Here is a 27,025-nt window from a genome sequence, read left to right as displayed (position 1 = left end):
ACATAACATGTCATGTAAAGTATAAATTAAGTTAAATCACAGGTATCTCACCTATGGATATGAAGTCACTACAAGGGAGCATGGTAAGACTCTGCTGGTTTAATCTTTCATTTAACAAATCAGACAGATTATTAGGAATTGCACCTTTCATGTACATATACAGTGGGTGTTGATCCAGTGATGCATAGATCACTGAAAACTCTTGAGCTCCAAATTTCATTCAAAATACCTTAAGGGAATGTAATTCTTTATTCAATACATAATATGAGAAAATATTAATTAAAAATAATGCAGCATTTATTATGTGTGCAGACAGTGAAATGGAATGCAACATTGCATAAAGAAATTAAATACTTATAAAAAATATTAATATGGTAAAAATGTTAGTGTAATCTCTCTCATTGCATTTACAAACATCGGTATGGACATGGCAATCCAGTGATTAGAGCACTTTTGATCAAAGGGCCTAGAATTGATACAGCAAGATCTCTCAGGGCACCTTTAGATTCAACCACCTTGCAATTTTTTTCAAGCACCTGATCTTTCCAGGCAATAACAGGCAGTACAAGAAAAGGAATCAACCAAATTACCCTGATACTTGGATTTCACATACCCTCTCCCTCAGGTTTTGTATTAGTTGAACCCTGACGAGGTAACATCCTCACTTAACAGATCAACATTTGGGTTGATTATTGGGGTCATCATGAACATGGGGCCTTAGAGAGAAACTATCTATCTATCTAAATCTTACACATTTAATATTCAATTGGACTCTCCCAGTCCTCATAAGGAACAATTGGCAACAGATGCATATTTAAGAGTTCCTTATGGTTATAATGACACTATTTCAATGAATGTTATGCAAATTTAATACAATATGAACTGAAAACTAGAATTTATAAAAAAACAAATACCTGACAAAGATGAAAGAAATGTTAAAACAGGAGATGAAAAAGTTCCAGAATTTAGGCATTCCTTTTCTCTCTTGTACTTAGGTCCAGCAGTTCTTGGAGTTGTATGAGTATTATTTCTCCCTAAAAATAAATTTTTCAAGTCTATCAAGATTACTAGAAATTGGGATAATTAACTAACTGGTCTGTGTCAAAATCATAGATACCTTTCTTTCCCACACTTGTTAGAGGAGTAAACATGTTTTTACCCGGCACAGGGGTAACACAATCATTTTGATGTGGTGTAAAAATATTCTTAGTATGATTATATAGTTTCTTCTTGCCAGGAGTACTGGCTGGTAAGGGGGGCGTGGATGAGTCATCAGAATCTGTTAACCTGCGTACAAACATAAAAACATTATTTTTCAAGTTAAGATTTAAATTAAGCATTTAATATTTCTTCTATGATTCAACCAACCTTTCATAAATTATTTGAGATTCCTTCTTTTTGGGAACTATCTTTGGAATTGATTTCTTTCCACCTACCCAGTCTTTCCCATATAATTGATCTAATACTTTTTCCATTTCTGTAAGGGATATATTCCCATTATCATCGTCAGTGCCTTTTGTATTTGGTACAGAATTACTTTCTACACCAAAAATGCTTGATGCATCTGTTTCTGGGTGGCATGGAATGGCATTTAACCACTTTTTAATGTCTTCATGTTTTGATTGAGAGAGGGTAGAAAAGCCAGGTTTAAACTGCAGGTTAATCTCAACTTCCTTTCTAATGTCACAATCCTTTTCTTGAACTGTTGCACTTTTCTCTGAAGAGTCAGAGGTATCAAGAATTAAAGCCCTTTTTGTCACCCGCCGAAATAATCCACTTTTATGATCGCTATTTTCGACTGATGATGTTTTCTGAGAATGGTAACTTCCTTCAGACTGTGGTTTTTCCTTTGTTTCCTTGTTTTGTTTTTCTTCTTTCACATCACCAGAGTCAGGACTAAGTTCAATAACCGAATCACTATCAGAAGTCTCCGTTACATACACAGCAGTTCTCTTTGGAGATACCCCTTCATTGGAACCATCACTATCAGGTATCACACATTTGCTTTTTTCTTGTGAACCTGCTAACACATAACCCAAAGAAGTACGTTGCCTAATCCCGCAACTGATTTTAGATTCTGAATCCTTTACAGTCGAAACGCTGCTTTCTGGTATCAGAACTGATTTTGATTTCTCTGAACTATCAATGATGCCATTAATATTAGGAGAGCACATATCAATACTGCTGTCTTCTGAATCTGGAACAATCATAGTTCTCCTCATTACTCCTTCCGGTCGACTTGGCAAATTTTCACTTTCAATTGTGTTTTTGTCAACATTTTCCTTGTCTTCTTCTGTGAGTCCACTGTTTTGGCTAAACTCCAGTCCACTTTTTACGTTGCTTTTTTCCTCGGAAAGTATACTAATTTTACTCTTATGCAAACCTAAAACTCGATTTTTCACTCTCATGTAAAAGTCGCTATTACTGCATGCAAACGCCAAATCATTTTCAACAACTCTGTTGAATTTTTTGTGCAAGACACTACTTCTGAAAAAGGGCTTATCTTTTCCGGCACTATCCTCATCATCGCGGACTACATTAGTGAGCTTTCCTCTGGGGGACTCATTCCCAGCAACATAGGAACTAAGACCTTCAAAAGTTAATGAAGACTGGAGAATAATGCTGCTAATATCACTACGGTCACTTTGGTTGTCAGACTTAGTTCTATCCTTGTAATTAATTTTCTGGGGAAAATTAACATCACTCACGGAAATGGAATCTGAGTCGCTGTCCGAAAGGATAATCGAATGAGATCCGTCCCCTCCTTTGGAATGCATTACAGTTGAACTTTTCCCGTCCTTGATCACCCCCGCCGCATCCACAGCCAAATAATGGTCCTCTGAGGCAAGTCCACCCGATATATTGCAACCGCTTTTATTCGTCTCTCGGCGATTGGTATTATTTTCTTTTCTCCTGGCAGGAGTGCAATAATGATCAATAGGATTCATACCTGGACGCAGATGCTTAAAGATGGAATAAGAGTAATTTTCTGCATTGCCTAGAACAGGTTGTTCAACGGATTTTCGAGATTTACTAGACCTAAAATTCTTTTTGGAACTACTGGCACTTGAAGGTTCCGATGATTCACTGGAATCTGTTTGACACGAAGCGTTCCTGTTATGGTTCTTCAATGACAATTTCCCCGTTTCTGTAAAATAAATAATTATCACTGTCACATATAAGTAATCCACGAGATTAATTGTGATTCCCTTCAAGGAATGTCGTTACAAGCACACAGTGTTTAAAGTTTAACTTGGTTCAGTGAAATTTAAGTCCAGAAATCAACTGACGTAATATTTTTTTCACGCGGAGTACTACTCTTAACAAATTAAAATTGATTTTATAATAAATAATTTGTTTTTCAAATGAAGTACTTTAAACTACTTTGAATGAATAATTTTTAACTCACATAGATTTACATAGATATCTCTAGTAACTACCTTACCTTTCCGTAGAACTTTCCGTCGAGATTTCTTCTTTTTCAAAGAGTATTTTAAGGGTTGAGGAAGTCGAAAATCCATTGAAAACTATTTCATAAGTTTAGCATACATAAATAATACAGCATAATCATGCTAAGTCATCACGTATTAAAAAGGAAAATGAGTTGACATCCTTAAATATTTCATTAAAACGAATCAGCTTGCCATCAATACAATATTTAAATAGAAACCGTCCTCACCCGCTTTGATAAACAACTGCCATCTAAACCCCGGGAAGTGCTGCCCTCATATCTGGTATGAGCACATATTGCGACCAATAATATGTTATTGTATGCATATTCAAAGTTGACAATGAACTACGAAACTTGTTTTATAAGTAGCCGTGTATTCAAGGGATTAATGACATGTATTATTTTTATGTGCACCGGTAGTAAGTCGTAGAACAACCGTTCGATTTCAATGCCATGTTGAACTTCTCTCGGGATTGCAGTCTTTTACATTTTAGGTGACTAAGTGTTTGCCCTAAGGACCTCGTCCAGCCCCGAGATGCCAATGTATTTCATTAACATAATTTCTATGCCATTAAAAAAAACACGTTTTTTGGTCTTGATGGAGTAGTGATTCATGTTCCTTGTTGTAAAAATGGGGTGTGATAGACGAATTTATACAGATATCCTCTTTGAACAGACCTCTAATTTTCAATAAGGAAGTTTTGGTCGATTTTGACCCCTAATTAAAGTATCTCATGTCAAAGAAACCTACGGATGTGGTCGTGTATAACTAATGAGAGAGCTTCTGTTATGCAAATTTGCCATACAAGACCGTAATGACGGACTAATTATTCTTGGTTATTATGATGACCGATAAGATGGCGAGGGCCGTTTTTCAGATTCTGAAATGTTGCTTGGAGATGTCCGCGAGTTTTGAAAGTTTATCTATAATTTTATTGAGACGGATATAAAAGCTTCAATTGAGTGGTAGGAGGGATTTTATGTGCTACAGTTCACCCTACTAAGAGATGAGGGTTAATACAATTTTTCGCTGCTGTTGAGGCACGATGATTTGAAAGTCTTTAACAGCTAAATTATTAACAGCTTGGCGTTTCTGACCCATTGCTTGAAGCATCAGAAGGCCAATGAGAATCATAAAACAATGACCAATTTAAAGATTGTGGGCGCGGGTTACAGGGCAGTAAACTACATGGAAAAGGCTCTTTGTTGTATATGTAGATAGAAATGCCACTTATGTTGAACAAGGGAAATTTGGCATGCTGTTACAGGCTGAAATGTTTTGTTAAATCTGAGTGAAATTATCATGTAATGAAACAGTTAGTTGGGGCTTTAATTGGTAGTAGTTCAGTTGACAAACAAGATCTCAGGAGGTGTAGTACTTGTATGCAGCAGATTGTGATTTCTGTGCCTGATAGTATCGAAGTCTTCTGCCAGAGTATTTCCTTACTTTTTTGCTTTGCGCAGAGCCTCCATTATTCCAGAATGTACCTTTGGTTACTCCGTTGTAACCAGCAGTTAAGTTGAAAACAGTCAGTTGAAAAAGATCTGAGAAGTTGATGTGTTTGAATTCTGTTTTCTCAGATCAGATCTCCTCAGAGTCTTATCCCCCTTCAAAACATGTACACCAACTTTATTTACTTATATGGTCTACAACCTTGGCATGGTGGAAGGGTTTGTGCGTTCCGATGACCCCTGGAGCTGTGCTGGTGGAAGTAATGATAATTGCTACTGGTCCCATGCCAGATAGGTCGAAGGTTAGGAGCCAGACGATAGGTAGTCCCCGCAGCGTCTGTTCCTCAGTGAGCCGGCTGCAAAGGCGACTGACCCCAGTGGGGCGGCCAGTAAGTGATGGTGTCACGTTAAAAACACTATTGAGGAAGGCAACAGGAAACCACCTCAATTATCATTCCCAAGATTTAAATGATGGACAATACAGAGAATATGAGTCCTGGCAACTATGGGGCTCAGCCCAATCAGCTATCTGTTGTGCCCAGCAGTGGGAGAGGCAAGGCTTCCGCAGTTGTCCCACAAAACCCTTGCAAGGGAAAACCAGCAGTAGCAGGACAGAAGATGCAGGAGAAGAAAACCAAATTAGTTAGAATAGGAACTTGGAATGTTAGGACAGGAAAATTAGAGAATATTAAGCGAGAGATAGAGGAGAAATATAAATACTTCAGGTCTACTCAAGGTGAGATGGAAGGATAGCGGGGATTACTAGTGTGATAATTATAGAATAATATACAGCGGCGGGGTCGAGAGCCAATGAGGGGTTGCCATAACATTAAATGAGAGAGGTAGAAAGAAGTATAGTCAACATAAAACTGACAATATTTAGAATATTACTAGCAGAGATAAAAGCAGAACCAACGAACTTGGTCATTGTTCAGGTATACATGCCACCAAGCAACCATAAGGAGGAAGAGATCGATAGGATATATGATCAGTTAGAGGACATAATTGCGTGTGTCGCTGCAGGGAAACATTTGATAGTTATGGGGGATTGGAATGCGACAGTAGGTGAAGGAAGGGATGGTGGGGGACTATGGTTTAGGCAGGAGCAATGACCACGGAGAGAAAGAAGTTGAGTTCTCCAGGAGATGGGTTAGTCATCACCAACAATTGGTTTGTACATTACAAAAGGCGCAGGTATACATGGAAAATGCCAGGCAACTCAGAAAGGTATCAGTTGGATTATATTCTGGTTGGGCACAGGTTTAAGAACAGTGTGATAAATTCACACAGCTTTCTGGGAGGGGATGCGAACTCTGACCACAATTTAGTTGTGATGAAATGTAGTCTGTTTCAAAAAGATAAGTCATAGGTGGCGGGTAAGTAAATGGATTGTAGAAGCACTAAATGAATTGACAAGGAAGGAGTACTAGCAGGCTGTAGAGAAAATCATGGAGAATGGTTAAGAGCTGAGTACTATCGAAGAAAAAATGGGAATGTATCAAGAAAGGGTTATCGAAAGCCGCAAAAGACCCTATAGGAACCGCTAACAGAAAAAGGACAAGGAAACCGTGGATCATGGATGAGATGATTGCAAAGATGGATGGGAGAAGAAATTGGAAGAATGTAAAAAAAGACTTAGGCAACATTAAGTACAAAGAGTTAAAGAATAAATTGAGATGGGCAGCAAATAAATAACAGAAGCATGGTGGAAAATGCAGTGCGAGGATATAGGTGTAGGCAGAGGGAGGATGAAATTGGTGCGCTATACAGCAAGGTTAAATCACTATCAGGAAGTAAGAAGGGAAGATCTGTGTTAACAGTTAGAGATAAGTTAAGGAGATAATAGTTGAAACAGAAAAGATCCAAGAGAGATAGAAGAAATATCAGACATAGTAGAGGAAGATAGCTTAGGTCCAGGCATACTCGACGATGAGATAGAAAGGGTATTAAGGGATATGAAATGAAATAAGGCCGTGATGGTAGACAACATTCCTGCGGAACGACTAAAAGGTTTAGGGAAATATGGTAGGAAGAGACTATGTGGACTGATTCGTAGTATCTACGAGGAAGGAATCTGGCCAGAAGACTTGGCAAGATCAGTGTTAGTTCCTATTCCAAAAAAGGTAAAGGTTACATCATGTGAGGACTACAGAACAATAAGTTGGATATCTCACGCAGCTTAAATTGTTCTCAGGCACATCAACAAAAGGATAGAGAGTAGGGCAAATGATTACTTAGGGGATGATCGGTTTGGGTTTAGGAAGGGGAGAGGTACGCGTGATGCCATTGCAAAATCTAAAATGCTTCCTAATATTTTTTTAGATGAAATTTTAGCAACTTGACATGATTGCAATGGCTGCTTTCCATTTGAAGATTTAAATTCATCAAATACTTCACACATTTGATTTGAATTTAGGCATCACTACAGGTAAAATAATTTCCATGACTTCATTGTAACCTTTCCAATTTCATTATGGTCCTTTCATAATAAATGTCACAGAGCTTATGGCATTTTAATAGGTATATTTTGAGAAATAGACGGCCATCACAGTCCCCTGTTATTTTATTAAATGGCCAACACTCATGATCAACCTTTTTTAGATCAGGCCAGCACCAGATGCAGGCTAATCTTTGAGGTATCATGAGGTTCCTCGTAGACCAAAATGACTGACATCCCCTTAAGAATGAATGCACATAAGGGTGACTACTAAAATCCCATACCTATTTTGGTAAACAGTCCTGAAAATACTATTTTATAATTTGTTTTTTGTGGAGCTTTGCAACTTGGAGATATTTGCTAACGATGTGCACCATTTCAATCATCTGCGAGTTCACTACCCCTTTCCGGTAGAGGTGGGAGTAAGTCTCCTACATACATTTTCATTCCTGATGCATAATGTATAGAATCTAAATATTCATGCACTGGTACCAATTATATCCATTCTTACAATCTTATCAATGCCTGTTTCTGCAGTGGTTGCCAACCAGTAGGTTAAACCTTGTACCCATTCCGGGTTGTATCAATTGCTTCCAAGCGTTTGCCCTTTTCACACAATTTTTCTCTTTAATATTTTCCTACTATTCTTTATTTCATTCTCTTGAATTAGGCACCACACCTCATTTGGATAGGACTATGCTCCAGCAACAATTAGAATGTATTACACTCACTAAATACATGTCTATTCTTTATATACTCCATTGCATCCCAGCATTTTTCATGTAAACCTGTCTTATGTGGTGCTTAAATCAGGTCTTTGTATAGCTGCCACACTGAGCCATAGATACTGCATGGACTACTAATCATCTGGCCTACATCACGAGCAGTAATCTTTGAGAATACTACCTAAGTTCTATAGCTAATTAGAGGATGCAGAATCTTAATTACATCGGCTAAGATAAGCTTGTGAAAGTATTGTCAAAAAGATATGAGAAATCTGGGATTTTTCATGAATATTTATGAATGTTTGGGAATGTACATTTAATGCATAATTTTATTTAAAATAATACAGTACCCATTTCTACCAATTGTATTATCTATTAGCTGTAAAAGTAGATTTCATGAAAAAATTAGGCATTTCATATTCTTAAACAAAAATTTGTTCATGAAATTCCCTATCCTCTTAATATAAGGCATGAGAAAAAACCGCTCCTGAAACAATTTTGGCAACCACTTTCGTCTCACAGTACATTCACTCGAGGCTGCCATTATCAAAGACGATTTTAAAACAATTTCACTTTAATGAATGATGTCACATGCAATCTTTCATTTGATTGTGGTAGTTTCTGGAGCATGTGACTGGTCCCTATGTTTAATGAAATTAAAAATTGAAATCGGTTCTTCGAATGTTATTCCGTCCCTACTCGATTAGTAATTAATGAAAAGTAATAGACATTTCTGGAGTGAGGGGTGTAAGGTAACTTTCAGTGTAGGTAGTGTTCATCTAACTGATTAGGTCCATGTTCTATCAGTTAGACACAGGTTCAATAACAGGTGACACCTATAGAAAACCCCAACTGAATCCCGCCTAACTAATTTGCGAGGTACCAGAATACATCGGAACATGCATAAAATATATTTTATTTAAGACTGTAATTTTTACGTGAATTAGATGTAACACTCAATTACACTTGCAAAATGAATCACAACTTGACTGATGCAAATAATTAAAACTAGACTAATTGACATATACTTCTACATAAATTATACAAAAATTTGGTATAAACAAACAGAACCTCGTACAAAAAGTCAACATCCTTGGAATACGTTACTCTCTCATAACTACTAGAAACTACTACATCAATCAATTTACGATGGAATACACATTCAGCGGGTTTGCATAACACCACCACAGAATGGATCAGCAGTCTTCTGCATCTATTTTTCGACTCTTCTGTCGAAAGGATCAGTCCAAATCTTCATATCTGATACACAAGGAAATAGTTAAAATAAATATTTTCGAGCGATAAAAATGAGTTTTGACTAAACCAGTCTAACTGCAAAATAATAATACGCCAATCACTTACTTCCAGGTTGAATTTTATTTCTATCTACACCCGCTCGAGTTTCCTCTTGAATCTTCCCTTTAGTTCAATAGTTAAATTAATACATGCGACAGCGTGAGAAATGTTTGATTGGGAAAGCAAGAATTTAATTTCATTATATAAGCAAATAAAATGGCACTAACTGTATTGTTCCGGATTCATCATGGGATATATAGTGATGGGATATAAAACTGCCCCAATAAAACCAACGAAACCACCAATGAATAGTCCATATCTCCAGCCTTTGAGGATCACCGCCATGAATAAATTTTTAAAATATTTCACGTATTACTCAAGAACAAATATAAACATACATACAACTATTCTTGGACACAAGTTTCTATCAATTCGCTCATTCGCATCATCCCATGCCCTTCAACTCATGTTTCTTAGTACATTTCGTCTTCATTTATTATTTCCATATTTCTGTTTTCATTTGGCTTGGGACGATCAGGCAAGAATCGTTCAATTTAATGAGCCACTCAACTGATTGTGCTAGCTGGAGTCTTTCAGAATGGGATACACGGTTCTGTACAGGACATCACTTTCTTTGATGCGTGACGGTTGGAAATCCTTATGACTGCTAACTGCAAAGCTTAATAAGAGGCTGCTTATAGCTCCCAAAGAACTCGCGAAGTTTTAGTGAGTGAGGGAAAGCAAATGCGAATGACTAACACTTCGAAGAATCAAAGAAAACTACTCCTTCCATTTCCCATGAATACAAGTGACTCCGGTTTGAATCCAAAGTCGGTATTTTGGCGTTGGTTTATGTAGTGAGTGACGAGAAAATTCATTCGTTATGACTTAAATGATATGATGAATTTATCTAATCATTTTCATCTTAGCTCTTGGTTTAATTAATTAAACTCTTTATTATCGCTGGAATGCATTATTAATAAATCGGTTAAGGTAGGTTTTGAATGGACACAGCTGCGAAATAATATTTTGCTACTAACAAAACAAGACCCAACATCCTACTCTAATACAGGCCCCTCAGAATTTCTGTATACTTTCTTCATCCTCTCCAATCTATCTCATTTCTGCCCTTTCTTCGTAGTACTTAAGGAAGGCGACCGACTGCTAAGGTCATTTGCGCCATAGGGGATGGACAGCAAAGGGTGGAGAGAAACCCAGTGTCGGCATTACCCTACTCTTAACGTTAGGCGCCTAGGGGTCCGCAGCTTAACGCCCTATCCGACGGACGGCGTACTCGCTCATGAGTGCCCTCCACAAAGCACCTAAGTAGGGATCGAGGTACCGCTGAAAAATATTCAACACTGCCGGGATTTGAACCCGAGCCCTCTTGGTGGGAAGCCAGTACGATAGCAACCGCACCAATCCCGATCCCCCCTTTCCTCGTTTGCCTAACATTCTCCGCTTTATTAATTTTATTTATTTATTGACTTAATTGGGGCTAGATTGAGACTTTGTATTCCCTTCATCCATCCAACCCCAACATATTACATTAGAAACAAAAACCCAAGCCATAGACGGAGGAAAACATACCTAAATGGGGATCGACCCCACGACCTCTGATTTGGCAGTCGAGGACGTTACCCTGCCGCCACTGAGAAAGGCATCTATCAGAGTCTTCAGCATTCACTTGCCGATCAATGTGCTTTTTATCCATGTTTCTGCCTCTTTATCACTTCTCCCAACAATCACCTCCCCTACCATGACTAGCACCTCCTTTATTTCCCTTGTCCACTTCACCTGCTTCAATGACCATTTTTACATGCTGTACATACTTACACTCCATATCAAAGTTTAAATGAGCCTTTCTTAACATCCTTACTCATCTTCCCTGTCATCAACTCCCTACTTGTTAAAGTCTCTTTCCCTTGGGCAATTCTTCTCCTTACATCGCTACTACTTAGACCATTTTGGTCCAAAACACTTCAGATATACGTATACTGTTCTACCTGCTTTACTTATTGCCCTCCTATTTTAATGTTCAGCTTAACCTTTCTGTTTCTGAAAAACCACATAACCTTTACTTTATTTATATTGATGTTCACCACATATCTATCGAACTGAATTTCCAATTCACTCAGCTATGCTTACAACCACTTGGCTGACTGACAAACTAGAACTTGGTCATTAACAAACCTAATTTATCGAATTCCCCACTGACTTTCACTCCTATCTCTAGTTCTGCCCATGCCTCCTTCCCTCTGCACATATACCTTGAACAGCACCCGTGACAATCGATAAACCTGCCTTACACCTCTGCCCGACATAACCTATTCAGACTCTCCATCCAACACTTCCACCTGAGCAGTCTGAGACATCTACAGGTTGCCTCCTGTCCCTCCAATATATTTCTATTTCCTGCAATACATTCATCACTTTTTTATAATTTACTCTATCAAACGCCTTTTCGAAATCTACAAAACAGGCAAATACATTCTAATTGTATTCTACATTCCTTTTGAATAGTGATCTAATTGCTGAAATGGTATTGTGCATACCATTGCAGCAATAATATCCACTTTCCTAAACCCCAACTGATCATCCCCTAAGTAATCATTTGTCCTGATCTCCATCCCTTTTTGGTGATCCTGAGAACCACTTTAACCGCATGGGAAATCAAACTTATAGTTCTGTACTCCTCACATGATGTAGTCTTTACCTTTTTGGGAATAGGAACTAACACTGATGTCACGAAGTCTTTCAGCCAGATTCCATCCTCATAGATGCTACAAATCAGTCCATTTAGACTCTTCCTCCCACATTTTCATAAATCTGTTAGTACTGCAGGAATGTTGTCCCACATGACCTTATTTGATAACTTCTCCCTCAATATACTTTCTATCTCATCATTGAGTATGCCTGGACCTTATGTATCTTCATCTACATCATATTCTCCGTCTAGGTCTAAGCTTGTTGGCCTAAGCTCTTTATCATACAGTTCCTCTATATATGTATTCCTTCCATCTCTCTTGGATCTTTTCTATTTCAACTATTACATTATCCGACTTATCTCCAACTAGTAACACAAATCTTCCCTTCTTACTTCCCAAAAGTGTTTGAAACTTCTTGTATAGTTCAACAGCTTCACCCCCCATCTGCAAACTATCCATATTCTTGCATGGCATCTTCCCCCATGCTTCTTTTGCTCTATGTGTTACCCTTCTCAATTTGTAATTTCCCTCTATGTACTTCCTTCTGCTTAACTCTGTTTACATTCTTCCATTTTCTTCTCTCATCTATATTTCTAATCATATCATATGTGATCAATGGTTCCCTTGTTCATTTCCTATTCACAGATGCTATAGTGTTTTTAGCGGCTTTCAATATCCCTTTTTTATGTATTTCCATTTTTCCTGTATATTACTTGGCTTCTGTCCCTCAGTCATGAATTTTTCTACAACCTGCTAATATTCCATCTTTGTTAATCCAGTTAATGCTTCTACATTCAATTTTCTAACCTGCCTGCCATGCCTTATCTTAAATAATCGGGAGCTAGACTTCATGAGTACTAATTGGGATTAGAGTCCTCATCCACTCCTGGAAACTTGTGCGAATTGATTTCACTGTTCCTAAATCTGTGCCTAACCATTTTTTAATCAAACCCTGCTCCTTTTTGGTGTCTAAACCAAGTGTTGGTGATGGCTAACCCCTGTCTCCTGCAGAATGCGATTGCTTTCTCCCCTCGGTCATTCCTTGTACCTAAACCCCCAAGTCCCCCATCTCATAACCATCTCTTCCTTTACCTACCGTCGCATTCCAATCCCATATTAGTATCAAATATTTTCCTGCAGGAGCACATGAGATATATCCTCTTAACTGATCATATCTCCTAACAACCTCTTCCACCTTTGATTACTTGGTGGCATATATGCTTGAAGAATGACTAAGTTCACCAACTGTCGAATTCCAATCCCCATCACAATCAAATATTTTCCTGCAGGAACACATGATTTTGCCCTCTGACTGATCCTTATGATTACTTGGTGGCAGGTATACTTGAACAATGACCAAGTTTGTTGGTTCTGCTTTTATCTCTACTAGTAATATTCTATCCGTTACTTGTTATATGTTAACTACACTTCTTCCTGCCCTTTTATTCAATAATGTGGCAACCCGTCATAAGCTCTCGTCCCCTCCGCTGTATATTCCAAGTATACATTTCGGAATTGTTATTTGACAGAACTCGCGGCTACCTGTACTCTTGAAATAAAGCGGAAAAAATAATGGTGTGTCTTGATTATGATATCATGACCTTTCCTAATTACCTCGAATTTCCACACGAGATTCACCCATAATAACACTCCACCAGTTTTGTGAATTAGAAAAAATATAATTGATATCTCCTATTTCAGGCACTCTCATGGTTACAAAGCTAACTAATTACTGTCACTGAAGCTACTGATTATTGCTTAATAGCAGGTGGAACATGTTCAAAATGGTGTTGGTAATTCATTTACCTTACAGAAGTGGATGTGTGGGGATTATATTTAATAGCTCTTCTTGATATAAAAGGATAAGGATGAGTCGTATAATTAAGAAATTAGTGGTAAACAAGTTTTCAAGCTGCAGTTATTAAATGTGATTGTGGCACTTTAATTTTCTGCTTCATTGTTTACAGCATTGTACAGAAGGCTTGACGAGTAATTAATCTTTTCGAATTTTAAAATAATGCTCACATAAAGAGAGATCAATGAAGTTTTTCTTACATTCTGTCACCATAGAAAGATAATTAATTGGTCCGATTATGGATCGAGCAGCCTTGGTCATTCCTGCTCTTTCTATTCGGTGTCTCATGTAAAATTATAGTGTACTTTTCGCTCCTGTATGCAATCCGCGGTGCTCCAAGGTGACGCGAAGGATTCACTTCAGTAAATGAATCATTGAGCTGAGGCGAACCAATTGACTCGAGTCAGTCAATTGAATCATTCGGCCCATCTCGAGTTTTCATTTATTTTGTAGCAGACGATTCCAAGGCTGCCACTATTGCGTATAAATTGACAGCTTTTGTGGCTGCAACCAACTATATGTAATGAATATAAGTAGATGCTGACTTTTCAATATTTATATCTATTATCCGGGAAAAATGGTGCATTTTTAATTACAATAATGAATGCAAACTTGGGTTTCTCTGGTGAAGTTACATAAAAATGATATGATCTCCAAAAAGATAATAACAATCCGAGTGTAATGCAAGGATAAATTATGTGTTTACAATTATTAAATAGAGAAGTATGGTATATTAGGGTACAAGGTGTTGAGTAAGAGGGTAACCTACTGCTATAAAGATAAATTATCACACTGATATTGTGGTGTCCCTGTTGGAGCAGCGTGCTATGTTGAAGGAGGCAGTGATGGAGTTCTGCTGGAAAACTCTAGAATAGTTTGAAGTACGGCGTTGTGCATTTCTAGGGTTATAAAAAGCAGGCTATGAACAAAGGCGAACATGTTCCCATTTAATGCATTTTCACTATTAATTCCCATGCTATGCATACTTAAGATTTCTCGGTCATCTCATATTTACCCTAAAATTGGTAGGTATTTAAAATTGAGCTCTTCTATGCACTGAAAATAAGATAAGAAAACTTCGAAACGATGATTATAGTTTGTAATCGTATATCCTATTTTTCGTTAAACAAGTGGATTTATTAGCGGCTTGGATCCATTTTGCTTGACTACGGAAAAGATCAGCTCCTTTTTGGCAAAGTGCTTCTGTAAGCTGAAGCAACTGAAGTAATTTCCATAAGGAGCTTTCTTCTAATACTTAACGTTTTCATAGGATCGATAGTTCAGAGGTTTATGCCCTCTTTCCTTAATTTCAGCCGTGGTGGGTGCTGGAATAGGTGGAACTTCGGTTTCATATTTTCTGAAAGATCTCTTTGCTGACGGTAATGTCGTCGTAGATATATATGAATCCCAGGAAATTGGTGGAAGACTTGCGACAGTTAACGTGGACGAACGCTTATATGAAGCCGGTGGTTCTGTTATTCATCCGGACAATAAGTATATGGCTCATTTTTGTAAAAAGTTTGGTAAGTTTAAATTTATTTCAGAATTAAAACAGTTCGGTTCATTTTAATTAGGTATCCTGCATTTTAAGCATCAATGTTTTGTATTTTTATTGGATAAAATTATTAATTAATTGTTGTTTTGTGTGATTAGGCTATTGGAATAGTATTGAGGATGATTTTGATTTAGCCCTTGTACTACACTTCTGATATTCTGAAACTACCATTAAACAAACTAGAGTTTGGGAATCAGGCAGTGGGGATAAAACAGAGAAAAAGTGCCACAAAACTGCCTTTCGACTGCACTGTCACTGGTTGATAATCAAAACTGCATCCCCTTAGATATTACGCTGAAATCACCAAGCCATTTGCCCTGAAACTCTGTTGATCACTATTCTGGTTCCGTCTTGTTATTTCATCTGACGTCTCCCTGTTACTATGGTGTTCAAAAGAGAGGAACTAAGTTTTTCCGAGAAACTTAGTTCCTCTAGTGTGTGATAGAAAACAAATTTCTTCCTATAGAGTAATTCAGTTCATATTACGCCTCATTAATAATACACATCAATATGTACAGAAGTATTGTATTATATCTTTCCACAAAATAGGAGGTTTTTATCAACTTCCAAATTCTGTTACTCTTACATAAACATTGCAGGGCACCATATATATTTCAAGAAATTGCCAATATTTTGTCATTTATTGTATCAGCAGTCAATTTCAGGATAAGCAGTATTGCATCCCCATTCATTAAGCAACTTATTTTTTACCACTAAAAATCAAATGGTTGGTATAAATATTAATGGTGATATCCCATTCCCAGTTTATCTGATGATGCAAATGAACTTATATGTTCTTCCATCCCTGCCAATACAGATTATAATTCTTATTCAATGTGTCTTAAATTAGAGTAAAATCAACTCTTATTGTGTCATGACAGCCATTTATTCCAAGACAACAAAATCAAATTCTGATCTTATGCTTTTATTAGCATTATTAATTGAGAATGTTGGGTGAACATTCTTCCCTCAAAATACTATTAAGAACTTGTTGGTGATTAATAAAGGTTTGCAAAACATCCTTCATGTGTTTTCTTGCTTAGTTGAGCATGAACATTACATATCTAACATAATGAATATTCAGCGATATTGTTACAAAAAGAGTGACTGAAATGAACTTTACTCTGTTAAATTCTTCTATTTAAAAAGTACAGTGGATGAAAGTAAGTGAGTGGCAGCAGAATGTTAAGAGGGCTTGGCCTTGGCTAGCCGTTGTCTGGTTTTGGGTGAGTAGCCCAATAGGAAAGGAATGAGGTAAAGGGGTTTCAGTTGGCTGTAGGTTCACATGGCAGAAACAAGTTTGTAAAAAGCCATGTCCCACCTGTTCAGAGCAGATTGGCCTCAAGGGAGGTATTTATTCATGAGATTAACTGAAAGGTTCGGAAAAGACGAACAGAAAAACCGTTATTAATCTGAGGCTAGTTATGATAGCTCATTTCTTGCTAAGTATTATCACACATGAAAATCTCATTCATATTAGGTGATCCCACTTCCATTCACTATGAGTATCAATACAGCATTAAGTGTAATACATAGCAGAATAAATTTCAAATTTCATTAATTTACTTTATAACTATTTTACCTACAATCTTTGGGACATTTTGAGTGTTGTGTAAGGTAAGGGAGATAAAGAAAAGAAATGATAAACATATTGAATGGCAGGAGGGGAAGTAGAGAAGGAAGTAGGAGGGGAAGACATTGACAAGAAGAAGTTTGTTTCTTTTAATTTTGGATTTTATGGTTTTTAGAATTATGTTTTGCAAGACTTAAAAGTATAGCAGTTTCAAGAGACCAAATGCTGTAAAGTAGATGTGGGATCATCAAAAACCTTTGTTTAACCAATGGAGTGCTAATAACTGAAATTTTTCTTTTTGAAAGAAGACTGACTAGTCACCCGCTGTGAACACTGCACTGCTAAATGTTTTATAGCCTCACCTTTTGCTTCACCAGTTATTAAATTAAAACGGAGCTGTAATGTGCAGCATCGTAGGGGGTGTGCATTTGTAAACATTTAAAGAAGATCACTAAGCAATATTGTCAACCTTGAACAATATAGGCAAATCCAAGTTTTCATCTAACGTGGTTATATGAAAGAATTCTTTTTGAAGTCCTTGTGCCTTAAGCTAATAATTCTGCTAATATGTAGCGTGAAAAACAAAGTAAACTCGTATAGTAAACACTACCATATAAATTGCAAAATTTTGTATGCAATGCATGTATTTATCATTCCGTTTGGCTTTTCCATGGTCTCTGTTAATTTCATTTCATTTATGCCGTTAACAAAATTGTCACAAAACCTTGCTTTGATGAAGTACTTCCCAAAAGGTATCTCCCTTGTTGCAAGTTTGATTATCTCATAATGTGAACTTCATGTTTCTCAACTAAATTTTTTTTTGATTCCCCCTTTACTATTAGGCGAAGAAGTTGTTTTTCTTTCATGTATTCCAGCGTTAATTTGTCTTGGATTCACAGAGGTGCCCACTTCCAGGATGCCTTGGCAGTTGGCATCTGGTCTCCCTGAGGAGTTCGATGCATATGTGATGCCTGAGCGTTGTATCATATGTTGTGAAGTACTGTTGTTATGCATAGACAATTAGAATTTTTGGATACTGCAGCTCTATGGTCAACCATTATAGCATATGAAAAATTTATCCTTCCTCAACAACTAAAAATAACTAAGCTAGCTGACAGGAGGAGTTGGTTTGCTATTTGTTAGAAGCATTTTTACAGATGCCCATAGATGGTCTGTATTCCAAATTCTTGATGTTACTTACAAACAAGAGTTTGTATTGCATATTTAGATTGTCTCCAGGTCTGTCTTTGTCTCCAGCAACTTTCCTGTAGACTATGGAGACAATACAAGCAGGCTTGGAGGTGTGGTGGCTTACATTAATGCACTGTGTCTGGAATCCAGAGAGTCAGGTGAATTAAGGAGCATACATGACAAACTAGTTAACATGTATCAACTGTATTCTTTTAACAGCAAATGATACAATGCTCTAGTTCCAAGTATGCATCCATTCATCTCAAAGGTCAGATGCTATAGCTTCCTGGAAGAGGGTTTCTCTTTAATTGTAAGAAAAATTAATGGTGAAATGCCTTATGGGAGTACAACTCCATAGCCTAAGTGTAAATGGGGGAAAGCATGGGAGTGAAGTCTTTTCAGGGCTCCCATTAGGTGTAAGGTGTAAGGGATTCAATTGCTGACGTTTTGGTGGCAACAAGGGCAGACATAACTCATTGTTTTTTTAAACTTACAGAATTTGAGTTGCATAATAGCCAATCAAAATATTGTCAATGCACCACAGCGTAAGAATAAAATAAGTATGAGGACAATTCTTTTTAGAATTTGATATTTAAAATGCAGTCTCCTTGATAATATTGTCTCGTTTTCATTTTATGCTGATATCCTAAGTGCTGTACTAACCTTTTATGTGACAGAATACTCATTATGATTGTTAGTATAAATGATTAACAGTGACATGGCAAAATAATGAATGCATCATGGAACTTTCTCCAGAAAATGTTGTAGAATTGTTTAATATTCTAATATGTGCAATGTGATTAAAAACTTTAAACATAAATTTCTTCGTACAAACTATTTTATTCAGTGGTGGTGAGTGCTTTTGGTATTATTTTCATTTTTTTGACAAAAAACGAAAGAAGGTAGTGGTAGACATTGGAGCATCTCTGTCTTTAATTAGTTTCATTTCTCATGCCACAGTTTGTTTATTCATTGTTATTTTCAATATTAACTTTGAAATCATTATATAATTGGGAAATTGCTTATACTTACTCCGTGCTAATATTTTAGGATTGCAAAAGCGTGCTGCCGGAGATCCAAACAGCAAATTTGCCCTATATAATGGAAAAGAGATTATATTTTCCGAAAGTGATTGGGAAATTATTACTTGGATGAAAATGTTGTGGAGATATGGTTGGGGCCCAATAAAATTGAATAACATAGTGGAAAAAATGCTGAATGATTTTAAGAGGTAAGATTTTAAATTATTTCAAAGAGATCAGTTGATTTGACATGTATTTTGAGGTTTGTTTGTTATCACAAGTAAATGTCAGTTTCGCCAAACTTATATAGGTAATAGCAACTATGGTCTATCAAGTGCCATTTTGAAAGACTTCTGTTTTTAAATACATATTTACAATTAAAAACAACCAATTTTATATAGGTTCTTATGAAGGAAACTAAGGATAAACACCTAGTTTGATCTACAATTATATATTTCATATCTACCATACTTTATGAGAACATTTTGACATGTAGAAACATTGAAAATGTGTAAAACTTTGTATGAATTATTTATATAACTATAAAATATAGTATAAATAGAGTCAAAAGCTTAAAGATTGGGTAAGTTCAAGCCTTGTGATGCTATTATAGCAATAGGAGGGCTGACCAAAAAGTAATTTACATTTCAGCCAAGTGTGGTAGTGGATAAGAGTCACCATCTTAGTGTCTAAACATCCCTACACTCAGTATTCATCCTGCGGAGGTAGTGTGCATACTGCGGATCTTCTGCTTTGCTCACTGTGAACTGATAAAATGTGCACTGCAACAGAAAATCCCATGAGTTGCAAAGTAAGATCTGTGATTAGGTTTTTAGTGGCAAAAAACCACAACCCAATTGGAATTCATCGGAAACTTTGTGAAGTGTTTTGAGATGAAATAATGAGTGAAGGTGGAACTAAGCAGTGGTCCATTCAGTTTAAAAATGGCTTCACTAATGTTTATGACCAGGATCACAGTGGCCAGCCTAGCCTTGTGACAGATGAATTGACAGTGAAAATCATCGAAAACATTTTTGGAAATTGCCAATTTACAATAATATATCCCCTTCTGGATGTGGCTTTTAACACAGTGCTTTGACAGGTGTAAACAAGTGGTTAAAATGTAAGTTAGCAGATTTCTATGGAGATGGAATTGAAAATATTGTGTATTGCGTATGGTTATGATAAATTCCTCAATTTGAATCGCAACTATGTAGAAAAAGGTTTAAGAATGTGCCTTTCAAGTGTAGAAATATAACTTTGTCTTGTCACAAGGTTCATATGATATTTCAAAATGTAAGTTACTTGCTGGACAGCCCTCGCTTACAACTCGTGGGATTTTCTATTGCAGTACATATTTTAACAGTTCGCAGCAAGCAAAGTAGAAGAACCATAGTCTGAACAATATCACAACAGGATGCATACTAAGTGTAGGGATGTTTAGACACCAAGGTAAACAAAACAAACGGGAAGTTTTTCCAGCTTTCAAATGTTCATCCAGTAAAGATAACTTTTGGTTTATTCATAGTATCATGGAGCAAATAGTTAATATAAAAGCAGTGCCTTTGGCATGCATTACAAATGGGTGTCTTTTAGGTAAATGTCAACAAATTTTGAAAATATCTCAAAAAGATTTTTGAAAATGGGATGAGTTGTTCTAGTGCCCATCATATCCAAAATAATAGAAATGATAATGTCGAATGAACCACTATCCTATTTTGTGTTAAATATTAGAGTTACCCCAAATCAATTCAGGTCTGGTAAAGCATACACGCAGTGACAGTATATGCTATGTGATCCCTGAAGTCTTGGAAAGTAAAGAATGTATAGTAATGATATTTTATATATATATATATATATATATATATATATATATATATATATATATATATATATAAAATATCTTCGAAATGGAACGCTCTTCGGCGACACACAAATATATAAAAAACACAGATGTAGATTTTTAGAATATAGAGACACAAAGAAAGGACACTCACAATTTGTTATTTTACGTTTCGACAGCACGGCTGTCGTCTTCAGAACCTGAAGACGACAGCCAAATCTGAAGAACCTTCAGATTCTGAAGACGACAGCCGTGCTGTCGAAACGTAAAATAACAAATTGTGAGTGTCCTTTCTTTGTGTCTCTATATTCTAAAAATCTACATCTGTGTTTTTTATATATTTGTATATATATATATATATATATATATATATATACTCATATATACAGAAACAGATATAAGGAAAAGGGATAGGAACACATATAAAGGACGAACACAATAAAGGTGGGGAAGGCGGAATCGAACGGATCACAAGAGTAAAAATATTTCCTCAACCGGGACTCGAACACCGGATCTTTCCACTTGCCGGGCGGATGCTCTTAACCACTTGAGCTATCGAGGATAGTCAATTTACCCTGAGATCCGTGGGTCTAATATGTCGCCAAGCGCCCCGATTCTTTCAGCCAAGAGATGGCGTCAGGGGGCTGTTTCACCCACCAAAGGAGAAATAGACAATACACAAGGAAAGGAAAGGACAGTGGGTTAGAATTCATACAACATCATACAGGAAAGGAACAGTGCGTTTCGTGGCACGCATAGCCAGAAGAAAGAGATGAGCCACATTGGCCAAATACACATTCAAACACGAAATCCCGCCAAACGGCGAATAAATACTCATATATACAGAAACAGATATAAGGAAAAGGGATAGGAACACATATAAAGGACGAACACAATAAAGGTGGGGAAGGCGGAATCGAACGGATCACAAGAGTAAAAATATTTCCTCAACCGGGACTCGAACACCGGATCTTTCCACTTGCCGGGCGGATGCTCTTAACCACTTGAGCTATCGAGGATAGTCAATTTACCCTGAGATCCGTGGGTCTAATATGTCGCCAAGCGCCCTGACGCCATCTCTTGGCTGAAAGAATCGGGGCGCTTGGCGACATATTAGACCCACGGATCTCAGGGTAAATTGACTATCCTCGATAGCTCAAGTGGTTAAGAGCATCCGCCCGGCAAGTGGAAAGATCCGGTGTTCGAGTCCCGGTTGAGGAAATATTTTTACTCTTGTGATCCGTTCGATTCCGCCTTCCCCACCTTTATTGTGTTCGTCCTTTATATGTGTTCCTATCCCTTTTCCTTATATCTGTTTCTGTATATATGAGTATTTATTCGCCGTTTGGCGGGATTTCGTGTTTGAATGTATATATATATATATATATATATATATATATATATATATATATATATATATATATATATATATATATATATATATATATATATATATATATATATATAATATTATATATATATATTAAATTATATATATATTAAATTATATATATATATATATTTTTTTTTTTAAGGTAATCTACCGGTTAAGGTAGGTTTTTCGATGGACACAACTACCAAACAAATATTTTGTGACTACTAACAAAACACAACCCTAAATTCTACTCTACACCAGGTCCCTCTTCATCTCTGAGTACTTTCTTCCGCCCTTCATCCCGTCCAACATCCCTATCCTGTTCCTTCCCTTTCCTCTTTTGCCCAACATTCTACCCTCTATCACAGTCTTCAACATCCCACTGCCGGTCAACACCCCCTTCATCCACTTTTCCTGCCTCCATAGGATTGCTCCCAACAAACCCCTCTCTTCGTCCACCATACAAAGTACTTCCTCATTTGTTTTCTTCTCTGTCCATTTCACCTTCTCCATTCTTCTCCACACCCACATTTCAAAAGCCTCCAGTCTAAGTCTATCCTCCTGCTTCAATGACCACGTTTCCGCGCCGTACATAGCTACGCTCCATATCAAAGTTTTTACGAGTCTTTTCTTAACATCCTTACTCAAAGTCCCCGTCATCAACTCCCTCCTCCTCGTGAAAGCCTCTTTGCCTAGCGCAATTCTTCTCCTTACGTCCCTACTACTTTGACCGTGTTGGTCCAAAACACTACCGAGATACGTAAACTGTTCTACCTGCTCTAGTTTTTGCCCTCCAATTTTAATGTTAAGCTTGCCCTTTTTCTTTCTAGAAAATCGCATAACCTTTGTTTTATTAATATTGATTCTCATCCCATACCTGTCGCACTGAATTTCCAATTCACTCAGCAATGCTTGCAGCCCCTTGGCTGACTGACAAACTAAAGCTTGGTCATCAGCAAACCTAACTGATTTTACGAATTCCCCGCCCACTTTCATTCCTACCTCTAGTTCTTCCCATGCCTCTTTGATCATTTCCTCTGCATACAGTTTGAACAGCAACGGTGATAATGGGCAACCCTGCCTTACACCCCTTCCTAACACTGCCCATCCTGACTCCCCGTTTCCCACCCGCACCTGAGCAGTCTGAGACATGTACAGGTTGCGGATTAGCCTCCTTTCCCTCCAATCTATTCCTATTTTCTGCAGAATACTCATTAGTTTTTCCCAATTCACTCTATCAAACGCTTTTTCGAAATCTACGAAACAGGCAAATACCTCCTGGTTGTGTTCTATATATATATATATATATATATATATATATATATATATATATATATATATATATATATATATATATATATATATATATATATATATATATATATATATATATATATATATATATATATATATATATATATATATATATATATATATATATATATATATATATATTATATATATATATATATAAATAGCCCAGTGAAGCCTTTGATGTGGCATCATATCACAGTTTTATAAAGAAGCTTAGATAACTACTGAATTAGAGGTATGACAGTTAATCATGTTATTTAGCCAAAGGAACCTGAAAACATATTACAAATGAAATTTACCCAATGCAGTGGAAATGACATTGTGAGTACCAAAGGGATCAGTATTTAGAATTTTCTTTTTTATAATTTACATAAATTATTGCTAAAAAAAAAGCATCTATTTTACATGCCAATGATGTATCTCTACTCAATTTCAACAGAGATGATGCCAAGGTATGGAAGACAACAAACAACATTTGAAATATATGTATTTGTTGTTTTGTGAGTAATGAGTTATTCTTGAATAGAAACAAAAAATTAGAATTCACTTTTGGAATTCAAGAAATATGCAGTGAAAAAATGTTATGGTAGTATTTGAATACAAATATCTTTTGAATCGTCATAAAATCAAGTTGAGGAAATTTGAGTGATTTTGGGAACCTTGCTACTAATGTAATTACATGAACAGACATTTAAAAAAACATGGTTTCATTTACAGAATTTATCAACTTCAAGACAGAGGAAAGGTATTCTTATCAGTGGAAGAAATGCTAAGGGCGATGAATCCTGATTTTGTCAATGATGTAAAAATTTCATCCAGGGAAGGATTTACTGAATTGGGTGTATCTAATCGCACAGTTGATGAAATTGTAATGGCTGGACTAATTGTCAATTATGGTCAAACAACAGCTGCTCATAAATTTGTTGGTAAGATAATTTATTTTAATCTTGAATTAATAATAGGCATTATGTAGGTTCAATGCGATTATCTAGCTTATATGTGGATTTCTGTTTTATCCATATTTGGTGAATATTTGGGTATATTTAAGGCTCTAATCTCTGGTTAGGTAGCATCTTATTTGATAGTTACACAGGTAAAAAAAGTATTTAGAAAGAGAAGGTGCACTAAGTAAAGTAAAGGTTACTAATGACATTAATATGGTGTTTAGTGCTGTATGAACTTTAACTTGGGATTCAATCATGGATCTTTATCATATGTACATCATGCTCAAATATCCATTAAAAATTTGAGACCTGCATTCCTACTTAAACATAAGAGTATGAGGTTTTTGTTAGGAAGAAAACATACTTTGGGGAGTTTGCAATCTGGGAGTAGTTGACTTCATCAAGGTCATTAGTTAATTTCATTTAATGATTAATTATTCTTTTGCATAGCATAAAACTGATAATCCTAAAATTTCTTATACTTTCATTAGGATCTGTATCTTCAGCTGCTGGTGATGGTCATTTGTGGTCCATAGCTGGTGGAAACAAGCAGGTCCCTGAAATGCTCCTGAAGTATTCAGGAGCTAATTTGATTAAAGCAAAGGTGAATGAAATTATTCTCCTTCAAGATTCTGGTAAATTTAATCTCAGCTTTGTGTCTAGTAGTAATGGGGTACCAAATTTTGGAGCAGCTAATGTAGGCATAAATGGTTCACTATATAACATCTATGACGTTGTTATCATAGCTTCCCCTTTAACTAGTGATACCAGTAGTATCCATTTTAAAAATTTTCCATCCTCTCTTGCAATCCCTGAAGGTAAATACCATCGAACCGTTTGTACTATAGTAAAAGGTGAAATTAATAATACATATTTTGGAATAGAGAAAGAAAATGCAGAGATACTAAGCATCAAAGGTAACTTGAAAATCAATTCTATTGGTCGTATATATGATGTTCGATCTTTAGCAAGGTCTGAAGACCAAAAGATCTGGAAAGTATTTTCACAGAAGCCTCTTAGAAAAGATGATCTCGGTGATCTTTTCTCAAAATTAGATGAGGTGAAAGTGGTAGACTGGCTTGCATATCCTCACTATGAATCCAACCAGAAATTAGGTAGCTTTGTTTTGCATGAGAATCTTTATCACATTAATGCAATTGAGTGGGCTGCCAGTGCCATGGAAATGAGTGTTATTGGTGCTAAAAATGTAGCTCTACTGGTACACAAAGATTGGCTTGGTGGCTATCACCATCGTAATACACGGGATGAACTTTAATTTTACTGGTATAGTTCAAGTTAGATGTATAAATCATAGACTCTATTTTATGGGATACAAAGCTGTACTTTGTGGTGGACTGGTCTCTATTGGCAATTCTGTGATCTCTCTGCACGCTTCTGCAATAAGTACAAATTTGCCTCTTTTGTAAATTGACACATGTCAATATGTGTATTTATTTTCAACTTGGGTGAAGATGTTCATTTGAACTTGTTTATGTGAGTTGTAAATTTATTTTTTATAAAGACTGTTTCTTAAGCTGTGATTAAAATGTGATAATTTTTTGTAAATTCAAACCTTGGCTGAGTTATGTGCTATGTATTTTTGGTTCAAGCTCTTGAAATATCAGCTGGTGTTTATAGCACTCTGTAATTTCTTGTTTGTTTTTTATGTATTACACGGTAAAAACTGCGGTGTAATTTAATGTGGAAAAATAAATGTACAATTTGATAATTAATTGGTGTTGTAGTGCCATCATTTTCCTTTTATCTTCCATCAGAATTATTCAAGTCATTGATGCTGCGGGAAACTATGAGTTAATTTGTATGATTAACTCATTCTTTCCCAATATTTGTGATGCAGACTGAAGATTATATGGGACGAAAGGGAATAATTACCCTGGACAATGGAAATTACTGTTAATATGAATGAAAAATCTAAGCATTGTGATCTGAATTATGGTGGTTGTTTTACTAGCTGTAAAATATGGCATTTTCATTTTCTTTCAAGGTCAAGTACTACTTTCTTGCAAAATGTAGGTGTTATCTGGCCAGAGACATTCTACACAGCAAACTTTCTGGGATACAAATGTTTATTAAAACTTTTGAGGTCAAATGATGATAACTAAGATAACTAAGTGTTGCATATTTACACTTGAATGATGATTATTTTGTGGTGGAGAAAGGAGTCATGTGCTCTGGAGTTGCTTAGTTGTAAATTTAAAAAAAAGATCAAAGCCCAGCTGGAAGAAGTTCACGGCACAACTCCTGTGTTTGCGACTGTTTACAA

General features: G+C 36.4%; 2 protein-coding genes across 2 annotated transcripts in view; one reads left to right on the top strand and one right to left on the bottom strand.

The window, feature by feature from the left end:
- The window catches only part of LOC139697968 (germ cell nuclear acidic protein-like), a 29,757-nt gene extending 26,147 nt beyond the window's left edge, over positions 1–3,610 (bottom strand). Inside the window, exons 1-4 of the mRNA XM_071596824.1 lie at positions 3,446–3,610; positions 1,369–3,148; positions 1,118–1,287; positions 915–1,034 (exon numbers count right to left, since the gene is read on the bottom strand). Coding sequence (XP_071452925.1) covers positions 915–1,034; positions 1,118–1,287; positions 1,369–3,148; positions 3,446–3,521 — 2,146 coding nt within the window. The 5' untranslated portion in view covers positions 3,522–3,610. The remainder of the gene's footprint in view (positions 1–914; positions 1,035–1,117; positions 1,288–1,368; positions 3,149–3,445) is intronic.
- An 11,114-nt stretch (positions 3,611–14,724) lies between these two features.
- On the top strand, positions 14,725–26,468 carry LOC139697628 (prenylcysteine oxidase 1-like). The gene is made up of 5 exons (XM_071596411.1): positions 14,725–14,949; positions 15,238–15,447; positions 19,294–19,474; positions 24,515–24,723; positions 25,233–26,468. Exons 1-5 carry the CDS (start codon positions 14,862–14,864, stop codon positions 26,015–26,017), a joined length of 1,473 nt encoding a protein of 490 aa, XP_071452512.1. The 5' UTR covers positions 14,725–14,861; the 3' UTR covers positions 26,018–26,468.
- Positions 26,469–27,025: the final 557 nt, after the last annotated feature.

Source organism: Hetaerina americana, unplaced genomic scaffold (assembly GCF_022747635.1).
Source record: "Hetaerina americana unplaced genomic scaffold, ioHetAmer1.1.p SCAF_8, whole genome shotgun sequence".
Taxonomy (NCBI): domain Eukaryota; kingdom Metazoa; phylum Arthropoda; class Insecta; order Odonata; family Calopterygidae; genus Hetaerina; species Hetaerina americana.
Note: the sequence above shows the minus strand (reverse complement) of the source record. Positions and strands in the feature narration are given on the sequence as shown.